Source organism: Gadus morhua, chromosome 8, assembly GCF_902167405.1.
Source record: "Gadus morhua chromosome 8, gadMor3.0, whole genome shotgun sequence".
Taxonomy (NCBI): domain Eukaryota; kingdom Metazoa; phylum Chordata; class Actinopteri; order Gadiformes; family Gadidae; genus Gadus; species Gadus morhua.
Window position 1 is genome coordinate 5,821,013 of NC_044055.1, and position 27,164 is coordinate 5,848,176.

At 45.2% G+C, this 27,164-nt stretch overlaps 1 protein-coding gene across 2 annotated transcripts in view; it reads left to right on the top strand.

Moving 5' to 3' along the window:
- The window catches only part of asic1c (acid-sensing (proton-gated) ion channel 1c), a 71,891-nt gene that overhangs the window by 22,674 nt on the left and 22,053 nt on the right, over positions 1-27,164 (top strand). The window contains exon 1 of one of the 2 annotated variants that reach the window (XM_030362784.1): positions 20,141-20,792. The exons of the other annotated variant lie outside the window; for it this stretch is intronic. Within the exon in view, the coding sequence (XP_030218644.1) occupies positions 20,268-20,792 (525 nt within the window). The 5' untranslated portion in view covers positions 20,141-20,267. Of the gene's footprint in view, positions 1-20,140; positions 20,793-27,164 lie in introns of those variants that run through there. 2 annotated transcript variants of the gene reach the window in all.

Consider the following 27,164-nt stretch of genomic DNA (forward strand, 5'->3'; position numbering starts at 1 on the left):
TTTGCATCCCAATGCGGCGCTGTAGTCAGTTTGGGATGAGAGACTGTGAAGGTGACCCGCCACCGCACTTTAAAAACATGAGGATCGTTTGCATTCTGGAGTGAATTTCATAAACCGATGAACTAAAACTAAGATCCAATCTTCGGTTTTAAACACTGGTTTTGTAATCCAAACCAATGATAGGAGACATAGGAGATAGGTGTCTTTGATGGACCAACAGATTATGGAGTTTAATTCAGGGATTACATATATTAATAACGATAAGTTAAACGATATGTCCGTATGAATCATAATGATGGTGATTTGAATTTTGGAATCAGTCTGTTTATTTTGCTGATACCGCTGTGTTAGTCATCTAACATTTCATAACAGGAAGAATATCTGCAGAAATGACTCATTTGACCCCCTAATGGTCGGCTAAACGGTTGTTAATGGGATGCACATGGAGAGACACTTACAGGCACTTATTAGAATCCACTGCCTGTGCCTTGCTACCTGAATCAGGGTAATTAATTTGGCTTCGTTTAGTGGAGCTATGTATGTAGATGGACGGCCCCCCTGTGAGATTTAATCAGGTGGATTTAGATTTTCTATTTTCATACATAAACATTTTCTATAAATCTCAAATCATATTTTCTTCTTCATGTCTAAGAAAAAAAAATGTTTTTTGTTGAGCTGGTCCCCGGGCACCGAAAGGTGATTTTATGTTGAAGACTTGTTTTATAGGAATTTGCATCCAAATGCTGCGCTGTAGTCAGTTTGGGATGTGAGACTGTGAAGGTGACCTGCCGCACTTTAAAAACATGAGGATCGTTTGGATTCTGGAGTGAATTTGACAGCTAAAAAGAAAGACCTAGAATCACCTCACCTTAGAAATCCTCTCGATATTTAAAATGTTTCACCCTTGGTTTTCTTGTGTCGTGCCTTTAACTGATAAATATCTTGTAATCTTACATATGGTAGACTTTTATCTATCTGATTAGATGCAATGGAGTATGGCGATGATAAACCTGACTTAACTTTAAACTCTTGTGCTTAAAAGTGTGAATTATCAAACAGTCATACGCCCAGAACACCATAGATTAGACCAGCATGTCTATACATTTTTTTTTTTGGAGCTTCGGCCATTGTGGCTAAAACACAATGCAGTCAGGGAAGAACAACGACTTGCTGTTAGCAACATCTGATCTTAGACTTGTGGCAGTCAGCCTTTTTAGGCATGCTCTCTATTGGTTTGAATGATTAGCTGTACATTAAATCTCATGTCTGGAAATGTACATTTAAATTAAGGACGGAGGTGCTGCAGGAAGAGGCAACATGTTTACGCAGGGGAGACTCCCGGGCTAAATTCATTGACGGCTTAAGACGTGCGCTCCGGTGAAGCGAGACCCTTCTATTTCCTGCGGTAGACACACAGCACATTTGCAGCTTATGCATCCCGGCCGGCCGGTGCTACCTAGTGGTTCTGCGCATGCCAACAATATTGATTTGTGGTTTAGCAGTCGTGTAAAATACACACCCCTGAAATCTCCAATAAAGACGTTATGATACAGTGTCAAAATCTGCCTAACCCCATATTCTTACAGTGTACATGGAGTGAGTAGTGGTGTAAAATAACATGATTCTGTAATGGGAGCATTGTTTGATGAAGGCAAATGGTCTACAGATGAGATACGCTACCAAACACATAAGGACAAATAGGGAAGCACGATTGGATAGACTCTGCTGTTCTGCCAATGTATTCTCCTTTGATACTGTATAATAATGTATTGCGGTATACGCATACGCAGAACCTGTTTAGACAGGTAGCATCGATTCGCAGAACAACGGCACAAACAAATGACATTTTTTGTTCCTTGCGTCACTGTGAACGACTCAATTCTGCCGCCATTTAATTCATCAAGCGCCAGCGTCGCTCCTGCATTGCAGAAGGATTAATAGAAGAGCAAAGTTAATTTGTATTAGTAAATGGGGGTCTATTAGTTCCCGGTCGGTTCATTGTGAGTGCAGAGCCTCAGATTGAGAGAGAGTCTTCACTGTGTCACCTGAAGCGATGCTGGAACAATTCCCTTTATTTAACAGCTCTGCAGCTGGCTTCTGGTTGATCCGTACAGACAACTATAAACCGATCCACTAAAACTAAGATCCAATCTTCAGTTTTCAAGGAGACCTATTATGATGTTTTCCCAACAAGTAAACATAGTATATGAGTTCCAGAAAACATGTTTTTGAAGCTGTTTGCTGGAAACAACTTTTAGGGAAAAAAAACTCGCCTACCACTATTCCCCTCTGTTTCAGGCCCTTCGGAATGCAAATGAGCTGCTGCCCATTGACCAATGAGCTGTCAGAGTGAACCACAGCATGGAGGAGAAGGGATTGTTGACGTTTGCGGACTCCTGGAGCTCAATATCTATATAATATAAAAATAATAATATTTTATAATATGTAGGTAGTTATATAATATAAATCTAATATCACGGCCAAAAGCTATGTGCGCCTCGGATGATATTATAAATCATAAAGACTGCGTCTGACTCTCTGGTACTTCCACAACAAGTAAAGACTCGTGGGGGTTATCTCGGCCTTGGTTGAGAAGAATTGGAGAAAAGGAACTTTGGCCTTGACTCTCTGAAGTCCATATTGAACCGTGACATGGAGGAGAAAGGGATTGTACTACGGGAGCTGAGCTGCCTGACTGCCGCCGAGGTCCCCCCGCCGGAGCTCCCGGAGTACACCCGGCAGCTCCGGCAGGGGGGAGCTCGACGGCAGTCAGGCAGCTCCGGCGGAAAAAAGGGATTGTACTCCCAGAGCTGAGCTGCTGGGCTTCCGCCGAGTTCCCCCCTCCGAAGCTCCCTGTCCGCTGGTCCACAAAATCGTAGCTATGCTCTGATTGGAGGGGAGTGGGGAAGTGGGAGGTAATATTCAAATGTGCCCCCTTCCCACGTAGGAGGGGGCGCCGAGACTGACTCGCTCGTTTGGTAACTGTAGAAGGGGTACTTTCAGAAATGCATATCTCATTCCAAAGATCATGCACAGACATTTTTCATAGTTTGTGTTACCTTAGGCTAGGGTTAATGAAGTAGACAAAGACGGAGCTGCATTCAACGTGTTTACTCTTGAACTCCGGAAGTTCTCTGTGTCCCCTCTAAACGGGTCCTTGCTACAACATACATATAGCTCAGCTATATTCTTTACACAACATCTCCCCCTCAAGTAAGAAATCCCTCCAATAACAAACAGGGTTCACTGTTAAACATATCTAACCATGTATTACCTAAAGCTTAATATTGTTGGTTCCTTAGTAACACTCTTGTAAGGTATACCATAAAGCACAAAGCTGTAAACATACACAAAAACTTAAACCCTCTTACAGGTATCACATAAAGCATAAAGCTGTAAACATAAACAGGAAACTTAAACCTAAAAAGTGCACAACCCTGTATCACCCCTCTCGCTTTCTTTTTCTTCTTCACCAGCTCATACCACAGTCCAACAGTCCTTAGAGATCCAGACGCCCCGGTGGGCGTGAGACACAACCTGGATTTTGGCTTGTATCAGGTGTTTCGGCCGTGTCTGGTGTTGTCTTGGGCTGTGTATTTTGTACTGGGCGCAAGTGGGTGCGATTACGCCTGAGCTGTCCTTCATCAGTGTGAATGAGGCGGGTCTTACCGCCTTCTGAATGACAGTGCCCTGCTTCCTCTCTCTTGTCAGCCACACGTCCTGACCTGGCTGCAGCTGCGGCAGGGATCGAACTCTGTGACGCAAGTTGTAACGGCGTTGTTGGTCCTCCTTCGCCTGCTTTTCAGACCTTCTGAAGCCCTTGATGTTCGGCCACCGAGGATGGAGCGTTGCTGGATGTTATGGTATGTCGGAGCGAATTTGTTGTGCTGGGGAGTAGCCACTCTCCAACAGTGTAGCCCGATATGTCAGTAGCGCTTTTGCTTCCTCACCTCCTCCTTTCCACAATCCTTTAACTGTGGCCACCGCCCGCTCTGCCTCTCCGTTTGCCTGGGGGTATCTGGAGCTACTTGTGACATGAGTAAACCCATACTCCATGGCAGAGGACTCGAACAGTGAACAACTGTATTGCGGCCCATTGTCAGAAACGACCGTCTCTGGTGTTCCATGGCGAACGAAAACATCCTTGAGGGCAGCTACAACAGTCACAGCTGAAGCTACCTCGAGGCGGGCTACCTCTATGTACCGTGAAAAAATAGTCCACTACAAGAAGATATGTCTCATTTTCCCAGAAAAACAAGTCCGAGCCGACTCGTTTCCAGGGTCTATCTTGCACAGGTGTGGTCAGCAACGGTTCTCGCTGTTCTGCCCTATGCTGTGAGCACGTGCTGCAGTTTTTGGACAGACAGTCCTGGCCACCAGACTGACTGGCAGGCCCTGCTCTGCATTTTACGATCCCTTGGTGCCCACAGTGGAGATTATGAAGAATCTCCCGTCTCATGTCACGTGGGATCACAATCCTTTGGCCTCTGAGAAGTAGCTGCCCAGTCAGTGTGATGTTACTCTTTTCAGGCCAGAAGGGGGCCAGCTCTGGGGGGAGAATATGTCTTTCTGGCCGGCCCATCTCACAGTACCTGATCAGCTTAGCACAGACCGGGTCAGTTTTCTGTCCCTCTATAATTTCCTTCAATCTGGGCTCTGTGGCAGGAAGACTCTGAGTGACCGCATCCACGAACACGGTGACCGCAGCCTCGTTCTCTCTTTCCTCCTGTGTGAAAGTATGCTCTATAGAGGCCCTTGAAAATGTGTCAGTAGTTATCAAGCTTTTACCCGGCACATGCACAATGTCATAAGTAAACCTCAGCAGCCTCAGTCTAAATATCAGCACTCTCGGGGGAAGTTCGTCGAGATTCTTGGTGCTTAGCAATGGCACTATTGACTGGTGGTCTTTCTCTAATCTGAATTTCAGTCCCAGGAGATAGGGGGACAGACGCTCACGTGCCCACGTAGCTGCCAGAGCTTCTTTCTCTATTTGTGCATTCTGTTTTTTGGTATCGGACATACCTCTCGAGATGAACACAATTGGTCTCCATGTTCCATCTGGCTGCTGTTGAGTTAGGACACCCCCTAGTCCAAACGATGAGGCGTCTGCCGACACGCACGTTTCAGCTGTCGGTGAGTATGCAGCCAACACCTGTGTGGAACTCAGTTCTGCTTTAAGCCTTTGAAAGGATCTGGGTCTCGTTCTCGCCATACACAAGTATGTCATCTGCGTGACACACTGCACCTGCGCATCCTTCCAGCATCTGAAACATGCGACGCTGAAAGTGTTCGGGCGCCGATCTGATTCCAAACGGTAGCCTATTGAATTACCGCCCGAACGGGGTAATGAAAGTCGTCAGCAGCTTGGTTTCATCTGACAATGGGATCTGCCAGAAGCCCGACGTGGCATCCAGCTTTGAGAAGATTTTCGCCCCAGCGAGCATTCCCAGAGTATGATCTACGGCTGGGAGAATGTGTCTCTCTCTCAGAACCCACGCACAGCCGTATTTTTCCATTGGGCTTGGGTACGACGACGAGGCCAGCACACCATGGTGTAGGTTGTGTCACTTTGGAAACCACCCCAATACTTTGCAAACGGTCAAGCTCTGTTCTCACCTTATCAGTGGGAGATGCACACGCCGTGGAGAAGACAGGGCGTATGGGACAGCATCCGGCTCCAATGCAATCGTGAAGGGCTCCTTTACTTTTCCCAGACCCGAGAATACAGGGGGGAACTGAGCTTTGAAATCCTCCTGTTGCACCTCCACTGTGGGGACACGCTTCACTAGCTTGAGAGCCATAATCGTTGGGAGACCTAAAAGAGGCTTTGTCAGTTCATCAACAACATACACTTGTTGTTTAGTTGCCTTCTCTTTACCGGTCAGGTACCCTTCAAAACATCCTTTAACGTCCAGTCAGTGATGCCCTGGTCCATACAATACCTTACTAGGCTGCTGAGGGTTCCATGTATTTTACTGGAATAAGTACTGCTCGGAATTGCAGTAACTGCAACTCCTGTATCTAGTTTAAATGCAGTCTCCTCACCGTTCAGCTGCAGCACTCCCAACCATTCTTCCTCTTCACCCGAGCGCGTTTCTCCCAAGAACACAAACTCCTCGTCTTCCGAACTAGTGTGCCCCTGTGTAATGCCATGCACACTCTTGGCTTACCTGCATTTTTTAGCGAAATGTCCTTTTTTATGGCACTTCCTACATTCCTCATTACGGGCAGGGCAATCTTTCCAGAGGTGTCTCTTGGCATAGCCACAGTTGCCACATTCTGTGGGCTGGCTATCCGCTGTGTCATGAAATCCTTTATGCCCTTTGATGTGTTTTTTGTGTAACGCTTCAACATGCCCTGCTAAAGACTCTACTCCTCTCAGCACGGGCTGTTGTTTTTTTACTGCTGCACTTTGTCTGACTTTTGTCATTGCCTTAGCTAATGTCAGTTCTGCGTCTAGCTGTAGACTCTCCGATAGCTTAGCATCTAGTATGCCGACCACTATTCGATCCCTTATCGGCTCTTCCCTCAGAGCCCCGAACTGACAATGTTCTGCAAGCGTGTGCACCGCTGTGATAAAAGATTCCACGCTCTCACCCGGCTGTTGACTTCGGCGATTTAAGCATGCCCTTTCATAGATCACTGCATTCTACCTCATGTACACGCTGCATTCAACGTGTTTACTCTTGAACTCCGGAAGTTCCCTGTGTCCCCTCTAAATGGGTCCGTGCTACAACATACATATAGCACAGCTATATTCTTTACACAACAGTTTGTATGCGTGTGGGAGCACCAAAGACCCAAAACAACACCCCAAATCCCAGGAAAAGTGTTGTTTTCATAATATGTCCCCTTTAAGCTCTGATTTTGTGTTCCAAACCGATGATGGGAGACATTCTGACTCATCTATGATTGGCCAACAAGATTATGGCGTTTAATTCAGGGATTACATGTATCAAAAACAATTACTTAGCCAAATCTGTCTGGATGATTCATAATGCTAGGGACCTGGATTTTGGGATCGGTCTGTTTATTTTACTGATAGAGCTGGGTTTAGTCATTTAACATTTCAAAACAGGAAGAATATCTGCAGAAATGACTAATTTGACCCCCTAATGGACGGCTAAACGATAGTTAATGGGATGTACATGGAGACACAGAAAACACGAATAGGCATTAGAGTCCACTACCTGGGCTTTGCTCACTGAATCAGGGTAATTAATTTGGCTTAGTTTAGTGGAGCAATGTATGTAGATGGACGGCCCCCCTGCGAGATTTAATCAGGTGGACAATCACTCTTTCAATTCCATTAGGCAGTTTTAGCCGTGTTTTGAGACAATTCATTTGGGCGTTTTAGGTAGGAAATAAACTGTTTTAATATTATAGGACTTTATTGTTAGCACTTCTGGTATTAAAGTGTCCGAATAATGATGCTAAGATTAAAAACTCATTATATAGCTGCTTTGGGAATTTAAAAATGATGGTTTAAACTTCACGAGTGATTGCAAGTTGTGGAAAGCGTGCCAAGAAAGACAAACCGAGGACTAAAATTGTGTCTTTCTTGATCTTCATAATTGTCTGCGTATCTAGTTTAATTTTTGGGTTCATTAATAACCAAATCATTCAGTTTATGGAGAATTATTTCCAAAATGGAAAAACATCATTGTAATGCTAATGTGTGTGTGTGTGTGTGTGTGTGTGCGCCCGTGTGTGTGTCCGTGTGTGTGTGTGTGAGCACCCGTGCCCGTGCGCGCGTGCGTGTGTGTGTGTAAGTGTGTAAGTGTGCGTCCATGCGTGTGGATGTTTGCTTTGTGTTTACAGTGGCTTCATTCAGCAACGTTTGATCAGTGCAGACCCTCATGATGTGCGTTATTGCCCAGCGGGGGGTACATCATTATCAAGTGTCATCGCGACACCACTTCAGATATCCAAGTTAAAAGGTGAAGTCTGCAGGTGGCATGAGCCACTCTGGAATCCAGTCTGAAGCGGCTTATTGTCTGTGATCACATGTTGTGCCTCCCCTCCCCGTCCCCTGTGTATCACCAGGACCTTATAGATTATCCATCCGCCTTTACTACCCTTAGCCCTCTCTCGCAATATTTCCCATTTACATTTAATTTGTCTGACTCAGCAAAAACTCCGCCCCCCCCTATTCTCTCTTCCACTTTGCTGCAGAGGAAATCGTCTGAAAATAATCACGGTAAATCTCCTCTAAAGGTTCCTGCACTATGCCGCCTTAAATCTCCAGCCCTCGGCTGGCCGTGCGTGTCTGTGTGTGCGTGTGTTTGCGTGTGCGTGTGTGCCTGCCTAGAAGTGGGTGTGCCTATAAATAGCCCCAATAGGGTTTTTACAACCCGACCATCACCGTGACAGCGGGCCGGGCCGAGTGACACGGGTGTCACACATGCATTATTCAGCCGAGCGCCTCATCAGCTCTTCTTGATTAAAAAATAAGTATAAATCTCCCGTGTGGACATGCGCAGTGGACTCGGAGGCGCTGCCGGGCAGAACGGTGCAGGGGGAGAGATCCAGAGTGCAGCTTTTGTTTTATCCCCTCGTTATTTTTTAAATAAGATCCAAATCGTTTCGTCGCCGCTTTCGCCTATGTTGTGAATTAGCATGTGCTACTGAAGCTAGTTATTATGATGCAATCATATTTTGTTCCCTGTCTACGTGGTGTATTCATCGTCTTTTTGTTGTAAAAGACATGACGTGTCGTACTTTGATTAAGCCACTAAAGAATTACTTATTTAATTCAGTCCTTTGCGTACATGTGCTTGGTAGAGCACAATGTGTCATCCTGGCCTCACGTGTGTGTGTGTGTGTGTGTGTGTGTCTTTATAATTTGTGCCTACATGGCTGCTATATCCCGTGTGGCGAGTAGACTTTACGTTGGTCTCTCCGCTCACAAGCAGTCAGGATGCAGACGTGTGTTCAGCGGGCCGAGTGCTGGTTCTCCCCCAGGCTGCTGCCCTCCCCCCTCCCTCCCCTCTCTATTGATTTGTGGGGGGAGTGGGGGAGAAGCAGAGACATTTCCTCCTATGAGTGTCGTACAGTAGGAAGACGCACGTTCTCCCACGCTCAGCGGCGTGCCTCCATACAGCTCCAGGACTCCAGAGACGAGAACGTTTAACCCCTCATCAACCTGATTCTGATTTCCACCTGGGTTTGACACATCCTGTGTTGAAACGTGTATGCCGTGGCCCCCCTCCTTCAGTGCGTCAGGGATGGTGTATGGACCATGATTCATAGTTTTGCTACACATGGATTGGATTGAACTCAAGCACACACGTTTAAAACATTCATATTTTCAGATGTATGTAAAGATCCCCATTTGAAGAAATCTGTGTATAACTGCATATTAAGGGCAAAAAGGCATGTGTGTGTATTCGGTGAGTGTCCACCCGACCGTCCACAGCGGTGTCTCTGTGCCCTGCGTCACCGAGCCCGATACAGCTACAGTTGTTTACACTGTCGCTGTATGCATCGCCTCTACCGCGACTGACAGCCAGGGAGACACCACCGTCTTACACACGCACGCACGCACGCACGCACGCACGCGCGCACGCACGCACACACAGAGGGGAGGATAACGACGTATGGTGTGTGATGAATGCCTTTTTTTAACCTCGCCAGGCGGTTCCTCCGTGTTCTGAAGAAGAATATTAATTCATTGACTGCCAACCGCCGCTACGTGCGCAGTCCTCCGCGCTTTTGTTTCCCGTTGTGACGAATGCGCTTGTGAAGCATGCGTAACTCTGGTAATCTCTTTCTCGCCATTGCCCTCTCTCTCTCCTTCTCTCTCCCTCCCTCCCTCCCTCCCTCCCTCCCTCCCTCCATCCATCCATCCATCCATCCATCCATCCATCCATCCATCCATCTATCCATCTATCTATCTCTCTCTCACCCTCTCTCGCTCATTCTCTATCTCTCCCTCGCTCCCTCCCTCCCTCCCTCTATCTATCCTTGCGTTGCAACTGCAGCTAGATGGATGAGAAGGCACCCTGCACATATATTCGATTCCCCCCCCCCCCCCAATCTCCTCTCCGCCCCAGAGCTCCAAGCAGGATGCCATCTTCAGCTAATGATGCTCCACAAATTAAACGCCGCAGCCCTGAAACCAAGCCTGCTGCCTCCCATCCGTCATAAATGGCACTTGGATGGATCCATCGTATCTGAGGGCTCCTGATCCCGTCTCCCCCTCTCTCCCCTGTTGTCGTGTCAACCTCGTTGCCATGGTTGCCGGTGTATTCGCAAATTGCCATTGATCAGCTACGCGTGGACTGACACCTGTCGCTCGCACACGTACACGACCTGACCTCCCACGGAGGCCATCGAGGTCGAATGTCTCCACCTCAAGGGTTAGACCCTGCCCCCGACCTCCGACCCCCATCGCTGGCCTCATGATGCCGGCCTTGTCAATCTGAACCCGCACGGTAAATGGACTGCATTTCTGCCGCGCTTTTCCAAACAGTGGCCGCTCAAAGAGCTACAGTATGGTCTGACATTCAACCAGTCATGCAGCGTTCACACGCCGACGGTGGCGTCAATCACGCAGGGCGACAGCCAGCTCATCAGAAGCCGTTAGGGTGAGGCGTCTTGCTCAGGGACACCTTGACATAGGAGGAGCCGGGGATCGAACTAGCAACCTTCCAGTTACCAGCCACACACCCCCCCCCTCAGAGGACCAGGGCGGGCTGCACAGCAAGTTCAGGAGAGAAAGGCCGGTAGAAGGCAAATCTGGTTTCCCCAGCAGCCTCAGGTCGAGCCAGGGGAGGGTTTATCGGAGGTGGACAGGCCCGTTCGCCTCTCTGTGTGGTTTTGGTCACGGAGGCTTGGGAGTACAGAGTGGAAAAGCTTAGTTCTGTGCCACTTCCATCTGCGGCTACCAGAGGCTCTCGGAGGTAGCAGGGCCCGCTGTAATCTCTCACCGGAGTAAATGGGAAATTCTAATGAAACAGGAATTTCTCCCAGTGCCAGGAATCCCGAGGTCGACGCGGCTGTGTTTGGCGTTTCGATTTACCATACAGTTGGTCGGTTTGACTGAAATTCTATTATTCGATGTGTGTGTGTGTCTGTGTGTGTGTGTCTGTGTGTGTGTGTGTGTGTGTGTGTGTGTGTGTGTGTGTATATAGATTTATATAAATATATATACATATATATGGTTGCGATATACCAGTAGTGAGCGGACCTTATAAGCTGTGAATGCGACAAATGCCCAGGTATTTTCAAAGATTTGTTTTTCAGATTACTTCATTTCGGACCGACCATGACAGTTCTGTTGTGCTTCGATCTCCATGTGTGTCTGAAAGGCTGCCTGAGCGCTGCCCGGTGTTTAGCCAATCTCACGCATGTGCTCTGTGACATCTCCCGCCTCCGTGAGAGTGCAGTGTCGGGAGAGATGCTGAGGAATTCTTAGCTTTTTAAATCAAGTGACGCAGCGCTACAACGCCCGCTGGTGGATATGCTCAGCTACACATTCCCCTAGCAACCTGCTCCACTTATCTCTATCAACAGATATCTGCATATGAATTCAGAATCATTAGGCAATGGGGCAAGATTTTGGTTTACATTTGGAGTCCATTTGAGTATTATTGACCAATTGTTGACCATTTGAATATATTTTTTTGAAAAAATAATAATATATATAAATATAAATATATATATATTTATAAATATTTGCATAGATATTTTTATACACAGATATATATATTTATACACGTATATTTGTGTGTGTATATATATATACATATATATGAGAGGAACAACACATATACAGTACATATACACAAATATATTTGTGTGTATGTATATGTGTTGTTCGTCTCACACACACATGCCAAGCACCGCCACCACACTACACCGCCACCACACGACAGAGTGAATTCTCCCTGAAGTACATTCATGTCTCTGCTGAAACCCGCCCACTCATCTCACAGGAACTCCTCTGATGTTGTGAGGAGGATTTTGTCGGAGCAATGGAATTCTGTGAACGTTTTGGCCTAAGACCATATAGAATCAAAGTGAGGGTTGCAAAGCAAAACTAATGTTTAAAGGTAGCTAGGAGCTGTTGGCAGCTAGCGTTTCCTTGTTGTTCCGTTAAACCCAGGATATTGTTGGTATTGGTTTTTTCGTTGGGTCGTTACACCATAGTTAGGTTGTTGTCTTTTCACATTTGCTTGCTGCTAGGCTATAGTGCGGCTAGCTTCATTGTTAGTATTTTCATCACTTAAGATACTTGAAGTGAATACAAAATGTAAGTGGAATTGGAAGGCTTGAATGTACGGACAGAGCACAACGTGTTTTTAATCTTCTTTGTAAACATCAATCGTTTTTTGTTTTTTTAAATAAAAGTATTCCCTACCAGATGCGTCTATAGATGAAGGTGAAATGACTCCAAAGAGACTTGAGAACTGATATGAGTCGCACTGCATTCCTTAAGCCCACTGCAGGGCGCAGAGCTCCACTAAAGCAAACAAAGACGACCTGAAAGCTGTCAGTCTCATCCTGTGGTTACAGGATGTTGTGTTGTTTATATTCGGCCAGACTCCAAAGCCTGTACACCTCTGGTTGTTTTTGATCGTAGATATTTATGAACACGACGGCTTTTGTGCCTTTGGCTTGTTGGTAATCTGGATCAGAAACGGGACAAAAGATAGACCAACATTGTGCCAGTCTAAATATGCGATAACATCCCATAATTTTCTGAGATGTATTGTTCCCAGTCAGACAAACAAACGTGGGGGCTTCAATGCTTAACCTCCTTGGCAGAGCTAGCGGGATTCTCCGCTTTGTTACCAGGGACGTCATTTCCACAATTGTATTTGCTGACATTTGCAGATCCTTGGCTCAGATATCTCACTTTCGTATGCTATAGCAGAATCATTTGTAGTGAAAGCAATTGCATGTCGGAATACATAGTGGTTTCTTCAGTGGTTTTCCCAAACTGTGCGTCTGTGTGTGTGTGTGTGTTTGTGCGTGTGTGTGTTTGTGTGTGTTGTTTTCACGTGTGTGGGTGTATGTTAAAATGAGTGCAGCATGCAGAAGAATAATCAGGCTTTTATTGAGCACTGAGATGAGGGGGTGAGTATCAGTGTTTTAATTAGTGTGTTTGTGTGTGTGTGTGTGTGTGTGTGTGTGTGTGTGTGTGTGTGTTTTCATTATCTTTTCTTGCCTAGATCCAAAAGATCCATTGACTTTTTAAAATATTGTCTGGGCAATTTGTGTGAATGATATCATGTTCAAGATAGTAGACAGGCAGTTCTGAATCACTCAGGCATATATAGTAAAAAAAAAATCAGACGAATCAAAGTCAAGCTGCATTTGCTTCTGCAGCTGACTCACAGTCAAGTCCAATGGATGCGTGTCAAGCTCATTAGCAAGTCATTAAAGAGATCTGTGCAAATCCCCCTGTTATAACAGGCCGTGGACTGGCCACTGTGTCCACACACTCACTGGTTAAATAAACATTGCCATCTGCTGCCTACCTTTGTAAATTCAGGTGTGGACTCAAAGTATTTTTTTAATATGCTGTGAAATCCGGATGTTGACGTAACATAACACAACAATAACCAGTCCCTTTTTATGTTCTCTCTTTGTCAATCAAAAGGCGGAATGGACACAATACTCAGCCAGTATTGTAGCCGTGTGTTTGTGTGTGTGTTTGTGTGTGTGTGTGTGTGTGTGTGTGTGTGTGTGTGTGTGTGTGTGTGTGTGTGTGTGTGTGAGTGTAGGGGCATCAGATACCAGTCATTTAGCTCTGTGTGTGAAAAGCAGAACTATGATGTTGAAGCGCTTAAGGGAAGGCTTCACAGACGCGCGTTATGAAGAGACACCAAACAGAAGCTAGGGTGTCCCCGCGGGGCACAGTGTCTGGATGCCATCGCTGAGAATATAAGGACATGTACGGAGTGGCCCTGTGGCGTTGGCTAGTTAACCTCGAGCCGCTCTGCAGGGAGCAGGGAGGACCAGGGAGGGGAGGCTGACCTCCAGGGCTAGGACCAGGGAACAGGGGACGTGGACGACACCTGGGTCGATGACTGAGCCCTATCCAAACAATAACCGGTTTGTCCTTGCATTCTGGCGTTCACACTTTTTTTACCCAGTATGCATGGACACTTGGTTCATCCATGGTCACATGGTTCATCCATGGTCACATGGTTCATCCATGGTCCAATAGGTCATCCATGGTCACATGGTTCATCCATGGTCACATGGTTCATCCATGGTCACATGGTTCATCCGTGGTCCAATAGGTCATCCATAGTCACATGGTTCATCCATGGTCCAATAGGTCATCCATGGTCACATGGTTCATCCATGATTAAATAGGTCATCTATGGTCACATGGTTCATCCATGGTCACATGGTTCATCCATGGCGGGCGATTGGATTTAAATTAGGCATTGGCTGACGTCTCTCCGGTCCTGAAACGACTCATGTGTGTAAGCCGTTTGGTGTCGGGTTGGTTAACCAGCAGAAATGCTCCCTTTAGTTAATCCTGTGAAAGGTGAGGCCAGGTGATGCTTGTCCAAATGTTCCCCTGGATTAAGGCCGCAGGTCGGAGCCGAGAAGATGTTTACTAGCCTGTTGTAATTGCCTTCCTCATGCCTTTTACACGGCCATTATGGCCCTAATTAGTTAACTCAAGCCTTAAGGCTGATATCCCTCTGCAAGGTGTAATGTGGAGGGATGGATGTGTTCCAGTAGACCGCAGCTCTTCTGCTGCCTCTTCAAAACATATTTCTTAGAGACATACTCAAAGCAATCAAGCTGTTTATTTATTAATGTACATTTACACTGTACATCTCTCCTCCATAATGAATAGCCACGAGGCTTACTGGTAAAGGGAGTCAATAATTCTCATTTATAGGTTTGAATACAAGTTGGACAATTTTGCACAAACGAGATGAAGCCTAATTTATTAACAAGTAGCGTTGCCTTTCATTGCCAATCCATTTTGCCTAATTTGAGCTAACAAGTGCGGGGAGAACCTGCCGGAATATAATTGTTTTTAATGACCCTGATACTGTGGTAGAGATTGAAATGGCTGTCGGAACTTGACAGCACTCTCTTTCACTTCTACCTGTGGGGTCAGACCAGATTCAGGCGGTATTCCTCAGTTGTATCCATTTTGGTTTCACTTTCATTTTAGATTTCACATTTCTTTTTTGCTGTTCTTGTTCTAGGGGTGGTATTGGTAGTATAAGCAGTATGTAACAGTGAATAATAGTAACATTTTGGTGCTACAAGTATAGTTTCTGGTCCTCAGATCACTAGCCTACTTTAAGCTATTTCTTGAACTCCAGGCTTTGGATTGTAACGATAACCTGGAACAGAACCAAAACAACATATTGGTATTCAAAGTTTACGCGGGAGTAGTAAAATATTTGTAATAATGCCAAAAGACTAGAAGAATGAATTTAAATCAAAGTCAACATTGGAGATTGTATGATGACATTTAGTAGTGCCAAAAGGTTACCAAGGATTTTATAATGCCAGTTTGGATGACTGATCATGTTTCTTCATTACAAACGGTGTGGGACACTATCTAATCAAACCTCTACATAAAAATGTATCTAAGGGAACTATTATCGTCATTAAGTCATAATTGAAACATTATATATAAGGGCCACCATTCATTTTTGAAACCTCACTAAAACAAGGCCTTACTAGGATCACCTTTGCATGCTTACACTTTCAACCCATGTTAGACAAGAGGATTGTAAATATCATCTTATTTATTTTAATGAAGAACCAAACCGTATATACTATCTAGACTTATAAATGTATAGAAGTTAAGGTAATTTATTACATGGCAATACTGGCTCAGTGCTATGCCATGCTGTGAATAATATTAAACTGTCTTGATAGAGCTGAGAAGGCTCAAACCAGCCACAAACCCATTTAACTCAATACATGACATGCATAGAAACTAGGCCCTTATGCCGTTAATCGTAGGAGAAGATTGTTCATTTTCACAGTATTGATTGAACTATCCAATATTGTCTGGGGTCGTTACCGCAACACATGTGAAATCGGGTTCAGAATAGCCTCAGATCAAGAATCGCTACCTGGAAAATTGCTACGAGGCCTGCCTGACATATTCCCTAACGTTTTTTTTAAATCGTATTATATTTTTGTGTCTGTGTGTGTGTGTGTGTGTGTGTGTGTGTGTGTGTGTGTGTGTGTGTGTGTGTGTGTGTGTGTGTGTGTGTGTGAGGGGGGGGGGGGGGGGCTTTGTGGAGGGTGCTATATGTTTACTATCACAAAGCGACACTGATAACTCAAAAGTGCTACTTGAGAAGGGATTTAGTTATTAACATTCAAATAAACTTTCCATAAAAGAGATTTTGGGGGAGAAAGTCACCTTTCATGCTCCATAAAGCCGCATACAGCTAATTGCTCTTCTGGATGGACTGAAGTGTGTTTTTAACAGGGAGCTTTGAAGTAATCACAGTGAGGACTTTGTACTCATTGTGATTACTTTGGCAGCTTATGAAATCTCTGTGCTTGTGGCGGACGACTTGGTCCCCCAGTATGGATTTGAACATTACATAATGTGGTGGAGGGGGTTCTGCCATTACTGTTTGGCACGGCAACAGGTCCCAACCATCATGGGTACTGCATCATTGAACCAAATCAATACACGTCCTTTGTGGAAGACTCAGTCTTCCTTATCTGTCTGTTTAACGTTGACCCTTTTCTTACCCTTCTTGTTTTACTCTTAAGACATAATTTGTCAAATAAGTCGTGTGCTAATCTCTGCGTTGGAATATTGTATAGTACATCAAGTCTAGAAGATGCTTATAGTCGGAAGTAGTCAAAATTGGTTATTATCGTTAATGATGACATTGATTGACAAGTGACATTAGTAGAGTCTCAGAGCAGCAATATATGATCTTATCCCTCTCTTGCCTTTTCAAATTTGTTAATTTGTAAATTAATAATCATTCTCTCCAATCATATTGTAGCGATCGTGTGTCTCTCTACACTATCAATATTTTTTGCATACCTTATACATTTTGATTCATACTACTACTGATTCATGCAATTTGTACAGCAATATTTTGACCAATTCCTTCGTCTCTGGTATCTTGGTATCAGTGTTGTCTGCCAGAGACAGTGTTGTCTGCCAGAGACCAGTTTGTTCCAGTCAAATGTATTGTCCTAGTACTAGGTTCCCGTTGTCCTTTATAAAGAGAAAACACTTTTCTCTTAATGGTAAATAAGCTGTGTGATCACAACTGATGTTTCAAGACCACCAATTCTAGACCACCAAGTCAGCGTTGGCCGTGATGTCTTTTAATGAAACATATGACCTGACATTTGAAACAATTAGGGTCCGCTTCAGTGTCAAATTCAAGTACAACAGTGGTATTCAGTTGGCAACAAATAGTATTAGTATTTGTTTGTTTTGGGCTGTTCTAAATCAGATAATTGATTCACCTTGTGTATATCTTTAAAAGAAGTTGGATGTGTTTGGAAACATTTGCAGTTTATAGTCGTTTCCACTCGGAATATAAGAAAAGCATTAGAGGTCATCTCTCTGAGTAGATTAGGGAGGGAGTGCCTCGGAGAGACTGGCGTTTAACCCCAACCGCCGAAAACCATTATGTGCCAAGAAAGATTTCCTAAGCAAACGTTTCCAGCTCTGAGGTTTCTATGTTGTGTTACACCCAGCGCTCGGACCTTCCTCAAACAGAACTATGCAAAAAGAGTTTTATTTTTCCTCCATAAAGTGTCTCAAAGTAGACAACTGGAATGTACATATTTTTCTTTTCTACTTGCTTTCATCCGAGGCAAAAGGTTTCTGTTTACCCTAAACATAATTGTTCCACAGTCTGAACCATCCTCTCGCTGTTTAAATGACCTTTTGGCATCCGTGTAACCACCCATAGCATGTGCTCTGGTGGCTCCAGAAGGCCGGCCCTGACATTCTCCCCTCACGAGCCAGTGTAATGTAAAAGGGGGCAGATGACAAGAAGGATTTTTTATATCAGTCGTATCAGTAGTCTAAACACGTTGGAATGCACCTCTTCCTTCCCCATACTGTAGCAGGGAGGTGGAGAAGGTTCTCAGGCAGAGTAAGAGGATGGGTTGTGAAATGCTGATTTTGTTTTTGTGGTGTTGTTGAGGCAACCGCTGGACCTTAGCGCGTGTGCTGGAGCTCCACTGTTTATTGAGTATCCCCCTAGGACCTTAACCGCTTTATCACTAGGCCTATTTTTTCTGTTATTTTTTTTTTAAAATAACACCCAAAGTGTATGAGTATATCTGCACAACGGAATGGACCATTACAAGTTATCTTCTTAAAAATGGATAACACCTGTGAGATTTTGTGCAAGTGAAAAAGCTACTTGGTTAGAAAAATTGCAGCTGGCACACAAAGTAAGTGGAAGATTGAATTTCCACCAGACATAAATGTAATATTTTAGATCAAATACCACCTAGTGCATTATCAGTCTGTAGCCCTATAGTATAAGTACCTGGGACAATATTTAATGCCAATAAAGGGAAGTAGAGCAAAGATAGAGGTTTTAGTAGAGGTAGTTTCATGCAAAATATCAAAATAAATCAATAAATCCAATGCAAACCAATGCGAAATAACAATAAACTTGATAAGCCACAAACAGGTATGCATCTTCAGAACACATTGCACAATACCGACACTTGACATCTGTTGCAAGATCAGGGTGAATATAATTGAATGACTGCAAGCCCAACAAACACATTGCACCAAACAGCCACCAGATGGCTACGATAAATTGATTGTAAACACCATGTTTAATTTCTAAATGGGGCCCAGAAACTGGATTATCCATTAATGGTGGTTTTATGTGATTAAACACAAAAACAACAAAGGTAAGACATAGTTTTCGGATGTAAAAAGGGAAAGTTATGTTGTTCTTGAGTATTTATTTTTTACAGAGTGCAATTATACAAACTTCTTTTTTTTTTTTTTGGGGTTGGAATGGTCTTCGGTTTAGCTAACAATAATTAGGACAGACTCAAATGTCAGAATCTAATCTTTCTAGGGGTGTGCCACAAGACTGCTTTCTAACATAAGTTTAAAAGCCTTAAAACGTGTTCACAATTAGGAGGGGATTTATCCAAATACGGGTCATTTTGGGTTGAAGAGGTTAATATAACAGAAAATGTAGTCTGAATCAATGTTAAGAATAATTATGGAAATTATGACAAGCAGTGTTTTTAGGCGAAAATGCAAACAACTGTGCTGATTGACTGATTCAACTTATTGATGGTTTCAGTGAAAGTGTGTCGTAGTGTCTCAAGAAAACCCTGCAAGTGCTTTCCTTTTTTTCTACACATCGTGCTTTGTCTATCCATTTGGTTGCCTTTAAATTATCTCACCACAAGTAAATACCAACTCTGCCCAGGAATATTGGCGCACCGCTCTATTGACCTTGTGGGTAAACACACAATAACAGGCATTAGCAGAAAATAACATGGGAGGGATGAAAACTCTGGCAATCCGATCCTCCTATTTCCCCAGATACTCTATCATTAAGCATCCTAACCCCATTAAGGTCATGGACTTTGAAAAGCATGTTGTGGAACATGTTTCTACACAAGGCTTCTGATCCACATACTCTTGGCTATCATCTATTAAAGGAGTATATTGTGAATAATGGCCTTTTGACAGCTTATAAAATGTAATTTGCCAATGAAAAAGAATATGATCTGGTTAGCATTCAATTGATTTTAAGACAAAGCACTTACACCTCAATTCCAGTGAACGGTAACCTACCATTACCACAGCGGTAGTAATGTGTGTGAGTCTGTGTTTGTTACTGAAGAGACGCAAATTAAAATAGCGTGCGTTCCACAATCGTCCCTGGAGAAGCAAAATGAACATTACAAATTAGAGGTCAGTGGATTGAAGACACTGCGTCTTCACTGCCTCGCCTTGACCATTCGGATGGAGCTCTCCCCCTTGGCCTCGTTGGGACCTACTCTCCCATCACAGCGAAACCCAATCTCCGGGCTCCAGTGGGCTCTGTAAGATCTGACTCAGGATTGGTCTACCTCTACATTTCCTTCCCTCCCCCCCTTGCGCCTCTGCCCTGGGGTGTGGCCGAAACCAGACCCCTCCCGGATCCTCCTTGCGACGTCCTTTTAAGTTGTGTCGAACGCCCCCGTCCACCATCAGTGCAGCTCCCCCTCAAAGTACAGCGAGAGTCCTCCGCCTCGAGCACCAGGACCCATTTTCTCAGGATCCGTTGCCGCTTGCCCCCGGAGAGAGAATGGGAGCTCCCGAGGAGGAAGAAGAGCGCCCGCCCTCCGACATCACCGTGTTCGGCGCCAACTGCACCCTCCACGGCCTCAGCCACATCTTCCTGCCCGGCGGGGTCACGTTCCGCCGGCTCCTGTGGGCGGCAGCGTTCAGCTCCTCGCTCTCCTGCTTCCTGTACCAGGTTGCGGGCCGCGTGATCGAGTTCTACCAGTATCCCCACGTCACCATCCTGGACGAGATGGACGTCCCCGTCATGTACTTCCCGGCCATTACCATGTGCAACTACAACAGCTACCGAAAGTCCCAGATCCGGAAGAACGACATCTTCTGGATGGCCGGCATGCTGGGCGTGGAGCAGGGCGACTTTGACGACTTCATGGCGGTGCTGGGCCAGCCCACGGACAACAGCAAGTTCTTCCCGAGCAAGACCTTTAACATGCTGGAGTTTGTGCAGAGGACCAGTCACAGCATCGACGAGATGCTGCTGGACTGCAGATACAGAGGACGGGAGTGCGGGCCGGAAAACTTTACGACCGTGAGTATGCCCCCACAGCTCCCCCAACGCCATCCCGATTACATGGCTACCGAAATCACTACTACTCTCCAATGCAGTGATTTTATTCATGGTTATACTGCGGTTTAAAATCCTGCAGCTGCACACGTTGTTTCTACAACGATGTGGCCAAGTGTTTCATCCCTCTTTGGATGCATACGACAAAAGCAGGTTTCCTTCTACTCTGTTCATATAATTATTTGGTTTCAGCTTAATATTGAATAACCCTTCTGAAACTCTCTCTCAATTGGAATCGGAACTACTGAAGTGCCATATGGCACAACTAAATCTCTGCTAATGGCATGCATTATGTAACAAGCATATGCTGATTGTAATGCAAGTGGAGACTTGAATATATTGTCTTTATTCATGCTGCAATATTCTCAGAGGGCTGCCTTGATTGCCACAAATCTGTTATTGGTTTAAGTCAAGTGAATATCATAGAATTAAATATTCTTTATAAATTCCTTATTTTGTTTGACAATCGTTGTTTTCCTTAGCTTTACATTATTCAGGTGCTATCGGTTTTTAATACACATCCTGACCCAAGACCAAAATAAATGATGTCAGCAAGATTTGAAGAGAATTCAATCGTTCCCCCACAGAGACGGATGAGGATTGTATTCCGATGAAACGGGACATTGATTTGAGTGATGAAAGCATAGCCGGGAGATGTGCTTGCTGCACAATCTATTTGGGAAGTAGCACAAGTGAAATTGAGAGGCAAATTACTTGGAATAATTGCTCATCCATTAATTGGTTTATCTTCTGAGGGAGATATAGTTAACATAAATAAATGAAAATAACCAGTTGTGGCTTTTCAAACTTTGCATTACAAATAAAATTTTTGTAAGGAATATTACCGAATCTTTGGTTAAATCGTTAGAATTGTAGTATAGCATAAATAAATACCTTGCATCGAAAAGCAGGTGTTGGATTTGGTAGTGTGTATCAGTCATCTGACCTTGTCTTATCGGCGTAATGAACAAAGGGCACATTTCAGCTAAATGTCAGAAATCTGAGACCCTCAGAAGGCCTAAGTATAGAAAAGGTAATTAAAGATTCATGGGGGCTGCCTCGACTCCCCCCCCCCCCCCCCCAACGGCCATGTTGATCTGACTATGGATCTGACTGACTACGGTGGTCGCACAGGAAATGGGTTTGATTCCAGATCCCCTTTCAGGTTCTGCTGTTCACGTTCTCGACAACCAGCGTATGAAGAACCTCTCCCCAACCCTCCGAGCACATTAATGTTCTACACATGAAAAGAAAGGATTATTTTAGGAATATTCTTCTGGAGAGGAGCAGGTGGAAGGTTCTTCCGGGTAGGAGCCAGGGTCGATCAACGGCCGGTCAGATATTGGCACATATGGGGGCCATGGAGCTGAGTTCTGCATTGCGTTGTGAGCAACAGGAGGCCGAGCGCGAGTACGCCCTCCCCCAGCCGGCGGTAATGCGGCGTGGTGATCCGACGAGGAGAGAAGGCAGGAGAAACGAGCTGATGTTTGGAATCTGATCCATCGTTAAACATACACAGAGACATGATGTAATCGATGTGACCTTGTGCTGGATGGTGTGGTGTTAACCGTAAGGAGAGATGAGGAGCCGGTCCAGAGCCCGGAAGGGGATGGGGATGTGGGAAGACTAGTTTAGGTTGAACGACGGGTTTGGCCGCAGTATTGTGGGAAAACAACCGACTTGGGTACAGGAGACAGGGCGGACATTGGAAGACCAGGAGGAGGAACAAGACCATCGTTAGACTAGGAGGTGAAACAAGTGGCCATCATTAGACCAGGAGGTGGGTCAAGACCATTATAAGACCAGGAGTTGACACAAGACGGCCATTATAAGACCAGTGCCGTGTTCCGATATCCATACTTCCATCAGTACACTTAAACAAAGTACACTATCCTCACTCATTAAGTGCGCTAATTTTTAGATGTCAGTGTTGTTCCAAATCTTAAGGTACGGCCACACCAAAAGCGTTACCCGCGTATCACGCGTATAAAATCGGCAATTTTTCCATAGGGAACCATTGGTTTACGCGCGTATGAGACGCGTACGAGCGTTACATGCGTATTCTGTGGTGCACTAGCCGGAAATTACGATCACGACTGCCGCCGCGGCTCCTCCCCCGCAATAAACATCCCGCTTTGAACGGTGAACTCTTTACGCCTAGCAGCTATAAAAAGCTATAAAAGCTATAAAAACTACAAAATGACTATTAATGTAGGCTATGTGGAAAATGCGCCGACGTTGGCTCAGCCGGGCCCTGCCCTTTTCCGCTACGTAGCTAAGATGGCTGCCGTTGAGTACGAAAAGTGTACATCGCCACACACTTCGCGATTTTACCGTTTTGAGTACACCATCCGGGTCCTCTCAGTTCACTTATTTTCGCCCGATCTGAATCGGAACGCCCTACGTACTCCAACTTAGTCTAGCAAGTACGGATAGCATGGATATTGGAACACGGCACAGAAGGTGGCACATGACGGCCATTATTAGACCAGGAGGTGGCTAGAAAGACGGCCATTATTAGACCAGAAGGTTGGTAAAGACCATTAGTAGAGGAGGTACAAGACAGCCATTAGTAGAACAGTTGGGCTGCTCACCGTCTGAGCAATGGACTCCTGATTTTCCAAGGACCTTGGTTCATTCTAGGAGGGGGATAAACAGTTTTTTTTTGGCATTTTTATGCTTTATGATAGAGTGAGATAGACAGGAAGGTACGGAAGAGAGAGGGGAGCACAGGCAGCAAAGGACCATCGGCAGGAATCAAACTGGGTCGCAGCGGTCAGCACTGAGCCTTAATGGTACGCGCTCCACCCCGTGAGCCATCGGGGCGCCCCGAGCACAGTGGGGGCACAAAAACCACAAAGTCCAGTGAACGACCAGAATATAAAGGGCCTCAAGAACAGGGGAGGACAACAGCATTCAGACGACTGGCTTATCGTGACCAAAAAAAGAAAATACTTTAAATGTGTTGCGCGCAGCCAACAAGTAGTCCCGGAGAAATATACAGAAGCCAAAGAGAAATGTAGTTTAAGGGGAGCGCTTCAAACGTACCAACGAGTGTCCAGGGGCTTATTATGGGAAACATTGAGTGATGATTTGACGCAGCTATCCCAGTTATAACACCATCACTGTAATAACATTTATTTTTAATGGGTGCTTAGGTAGCACATGTACACGTATACTTAAAAACATTTGCTGTGTACAGCCACGGTTTGAAACCATTGGAAGTGCAAATATATTTGTATAGGTGTTTGTAGTGTTTGCCAATGTAATCTTAGGTTGTTTATTATGGCTGTATGCAATGTGTCTCGAAATGGGAAACTACCACCCTGCAAGTACTGCATTTGAAACAGGACCATATGTTTCCCTCTAATGACTTGTGTGCATTGGTATTAAGAAGTCCTGGAGAGAAAATATCACCACCCAAATCGCAATTATTCCCTCTGCAGTCAGTAATGAAAGTAATTCACGGAGCATGCTGCAACTCACCAAGGAAAACAAGTCGAAGCTGACAGATGGTAGATTGCTGAAATGTAGGGAAAAACGAATAAAAACATGCGCTATAAATATTTCTGAGGATGGCCTCTGGTGCCCTTGGATTAACTCAAGAGTCAAGTTGAGTCATTTCGTTGAGTTGTAATCGTTACTTCCTGCGACCAGCCTTTCTGTAAAACGAACAAAGGGGTCAGCCGTGTGCGACGTTGTACGCTCCGCAAAACGAGACGGTTGATGGATTGTCGGAGTGGTCATGTACATTTCTCACTGGGACATTATTTGATTATCCACGTGGATCCCAGCAACCCCCTATATCTTCACAATGTTTAAACTGCTGTGTGATTGATCGCCTCGTTAATACCCAGATGCATATACTTCCATGCTTCCATCTGAGCAAGGCCAGCATGCTTTTCCATGACCGAATAAATCAGCATCCAGCGAATACATCTTTGGACGCCGCATTGTGAGCTCACCATCATTGCATTAGGATATGGATCGCCTGCTTAGTGCTTTTTACTGTGCCAGAAACAATACAGGTAGCTGATACTAACACATCTATCTCCATAACACGCTGTGTAGTGATATAAGTGCAAGTTGTGTGGGGACCAACTTGTCTCCTTTTAAACAATTACCATGAGGCTGATCTTTAAATATCAAATCATGGGTTAGTATGGGTGGCTGAATGGAGCTTTGAGGCAGAGTTGGAAAGAGAGCCGGACTCTTGGAAGAGATAGGACACAGGACTCCAGGACATTACAAGAAGCGCGTCTATGAACACTCGACGAGTGTCAAGGTGTCCCTGAGAAAGACACCTCACCCTAACTGCTCCCGACGAGCTGGCTGTCGCCTTGCATGGTCGACTCCGCCGTCGGTGTGTGAATGTGTGCATGAATGGGTGAATTTTAGGCAATATTATAAAGCACTTTGAGAGAAGCGCTGTATAAATGCAGCCCATTTACCATGCATGTTAAGTTCAATTGAGTACATAGATTGAAAAACAGAGTTAGAGAGGGGAATGCCAGAGAATACACAAGGACACGGAAAGAAGGTTGAATATGTTGGGTTAGAAAACACAGGCCAGGGGTAAAACACTGTTTAAACTGATAAAGGTGGCAGTGGGACAGGTGAGAAGCAACGTTTATTTGCTATTCGTGTAGGCTTGGAGCTAAGCCAGCCAGTGCATAGACGCTGAATTGGGCAGACACATTAAGAGACACATACAGAGACTCTGAATTAGAATAGCGCCACACCTCAGGCATGAGGAAGAGGTTGATGTATCTTAAAGCCGACAAACAACGCAAACACAGTGAAGGCAGGTGGGGCCACCGCGGAGCCAACAGCCAGCAGGGTTGTCCCATTACTCAGGGGCCCGGTCGGGGCCGGCCTGGGAGCCACCGTTTCTCTAAGTGCAATATTGGCAACGAGATCAATGGCAGTGAAGAGGAATGGAGAATGAATCCACGGGTGGTGGTGGTGGTGGTGGGGTGGCCGGGGGCTGGTGCTTTGCAAGTCGCTGCATTTTCTGCAAGAGTTGTCCATTGAAATGGAGGCGATGCCGCGGGCAGACACTGGAGGTGTCCACTGACAGAGCCCTCTTTGCTTAATTAGCCTGCTGGGCTCATGGGTTCCCTCTCTAAAGCCAATCAGAATCGTTAGCATAAACCAGCTGTTGGCATAAACCAGTGACCATCGCTCATCGATTCTCTGTCTTCTGGAATGCATTTAAATGCAGTGTATAGATGTTTGATCATTTGAGAATTATAACGTGCTTTGATATACTTACCTGCACGGTTGGATTCTGATTGCCACATGTGAAACCTATGATTAAAGCCGACCTGTGGTTTGAGATGTGCTTTGTTATAGCATTACCTCTAATATTTGCCTTTGCTCCCCCCTAATGGCATATGGGATCTATATCGCGGTCTCTAAGCCAATAAGCCCAATAAAACCCCTTCATGTTGTGTATCTTATTCCCAGTAAATCGAGTTCCCCTTTGACAACAATTGTAAAGAGGGTGTTAGGCATGAGAAAACCACAGAACACAAAGTAAGCTCCGAGCTCGACTCCCCCTTAGCGATACTTCGACGCGATTAAAGAATGCATAACTTTGACCGCATTAACTCTGAACTTTTAGAACAAAGTCGTTGAGGGACTGAAAACTTAGAACCCCCCCCCACACACACACACACACACACACACACACACACACACACACACACACACACACACACACACACACACACACACACACTATGAATACCCAGATAAGAACATTTGGGGAGATAACGGATGGAGTTGAGTAGGGGGAAAACTTGAGTGAGTTTGCAAGGTTATCAAAGCGTGACCGGGGGCGACGCAGTGAGTGGCAGCAGCGTCGTGTTATTGTAGATGGATTCTCCCGACGCCCATAGGAGGGAGTGGGAGAGGACGTGTGTAACCCGAGCTGTGATTTACGGATACAAGACGCCCACCCTCCTAGACGTCTGCCAAGAGGAGCGGGCGTTTTGCAACTCCTGTCTTTTTCATTAGTTATGGAGGAAACACGTCCTCTGAATTGAAAACAACAGTGACCGGAACATTTTAGAAAATAGATGATTCTTAGTATTACGCTGTTGGAATGATAACATCCCCCCCTGCGCGTAGGCCGCACACGCACACACACACACGCACACACACACACACACACACACACACACACACACACACACACACACACACACACACACACACACACACACACACACACACACACACACACGATAAAGTGAATTCTCCTGAAAAACAGATTTTGACAGGCTGCTAATTAGAAGGGAAGCCACATTTCAGGGTTCATGATGACGCGAG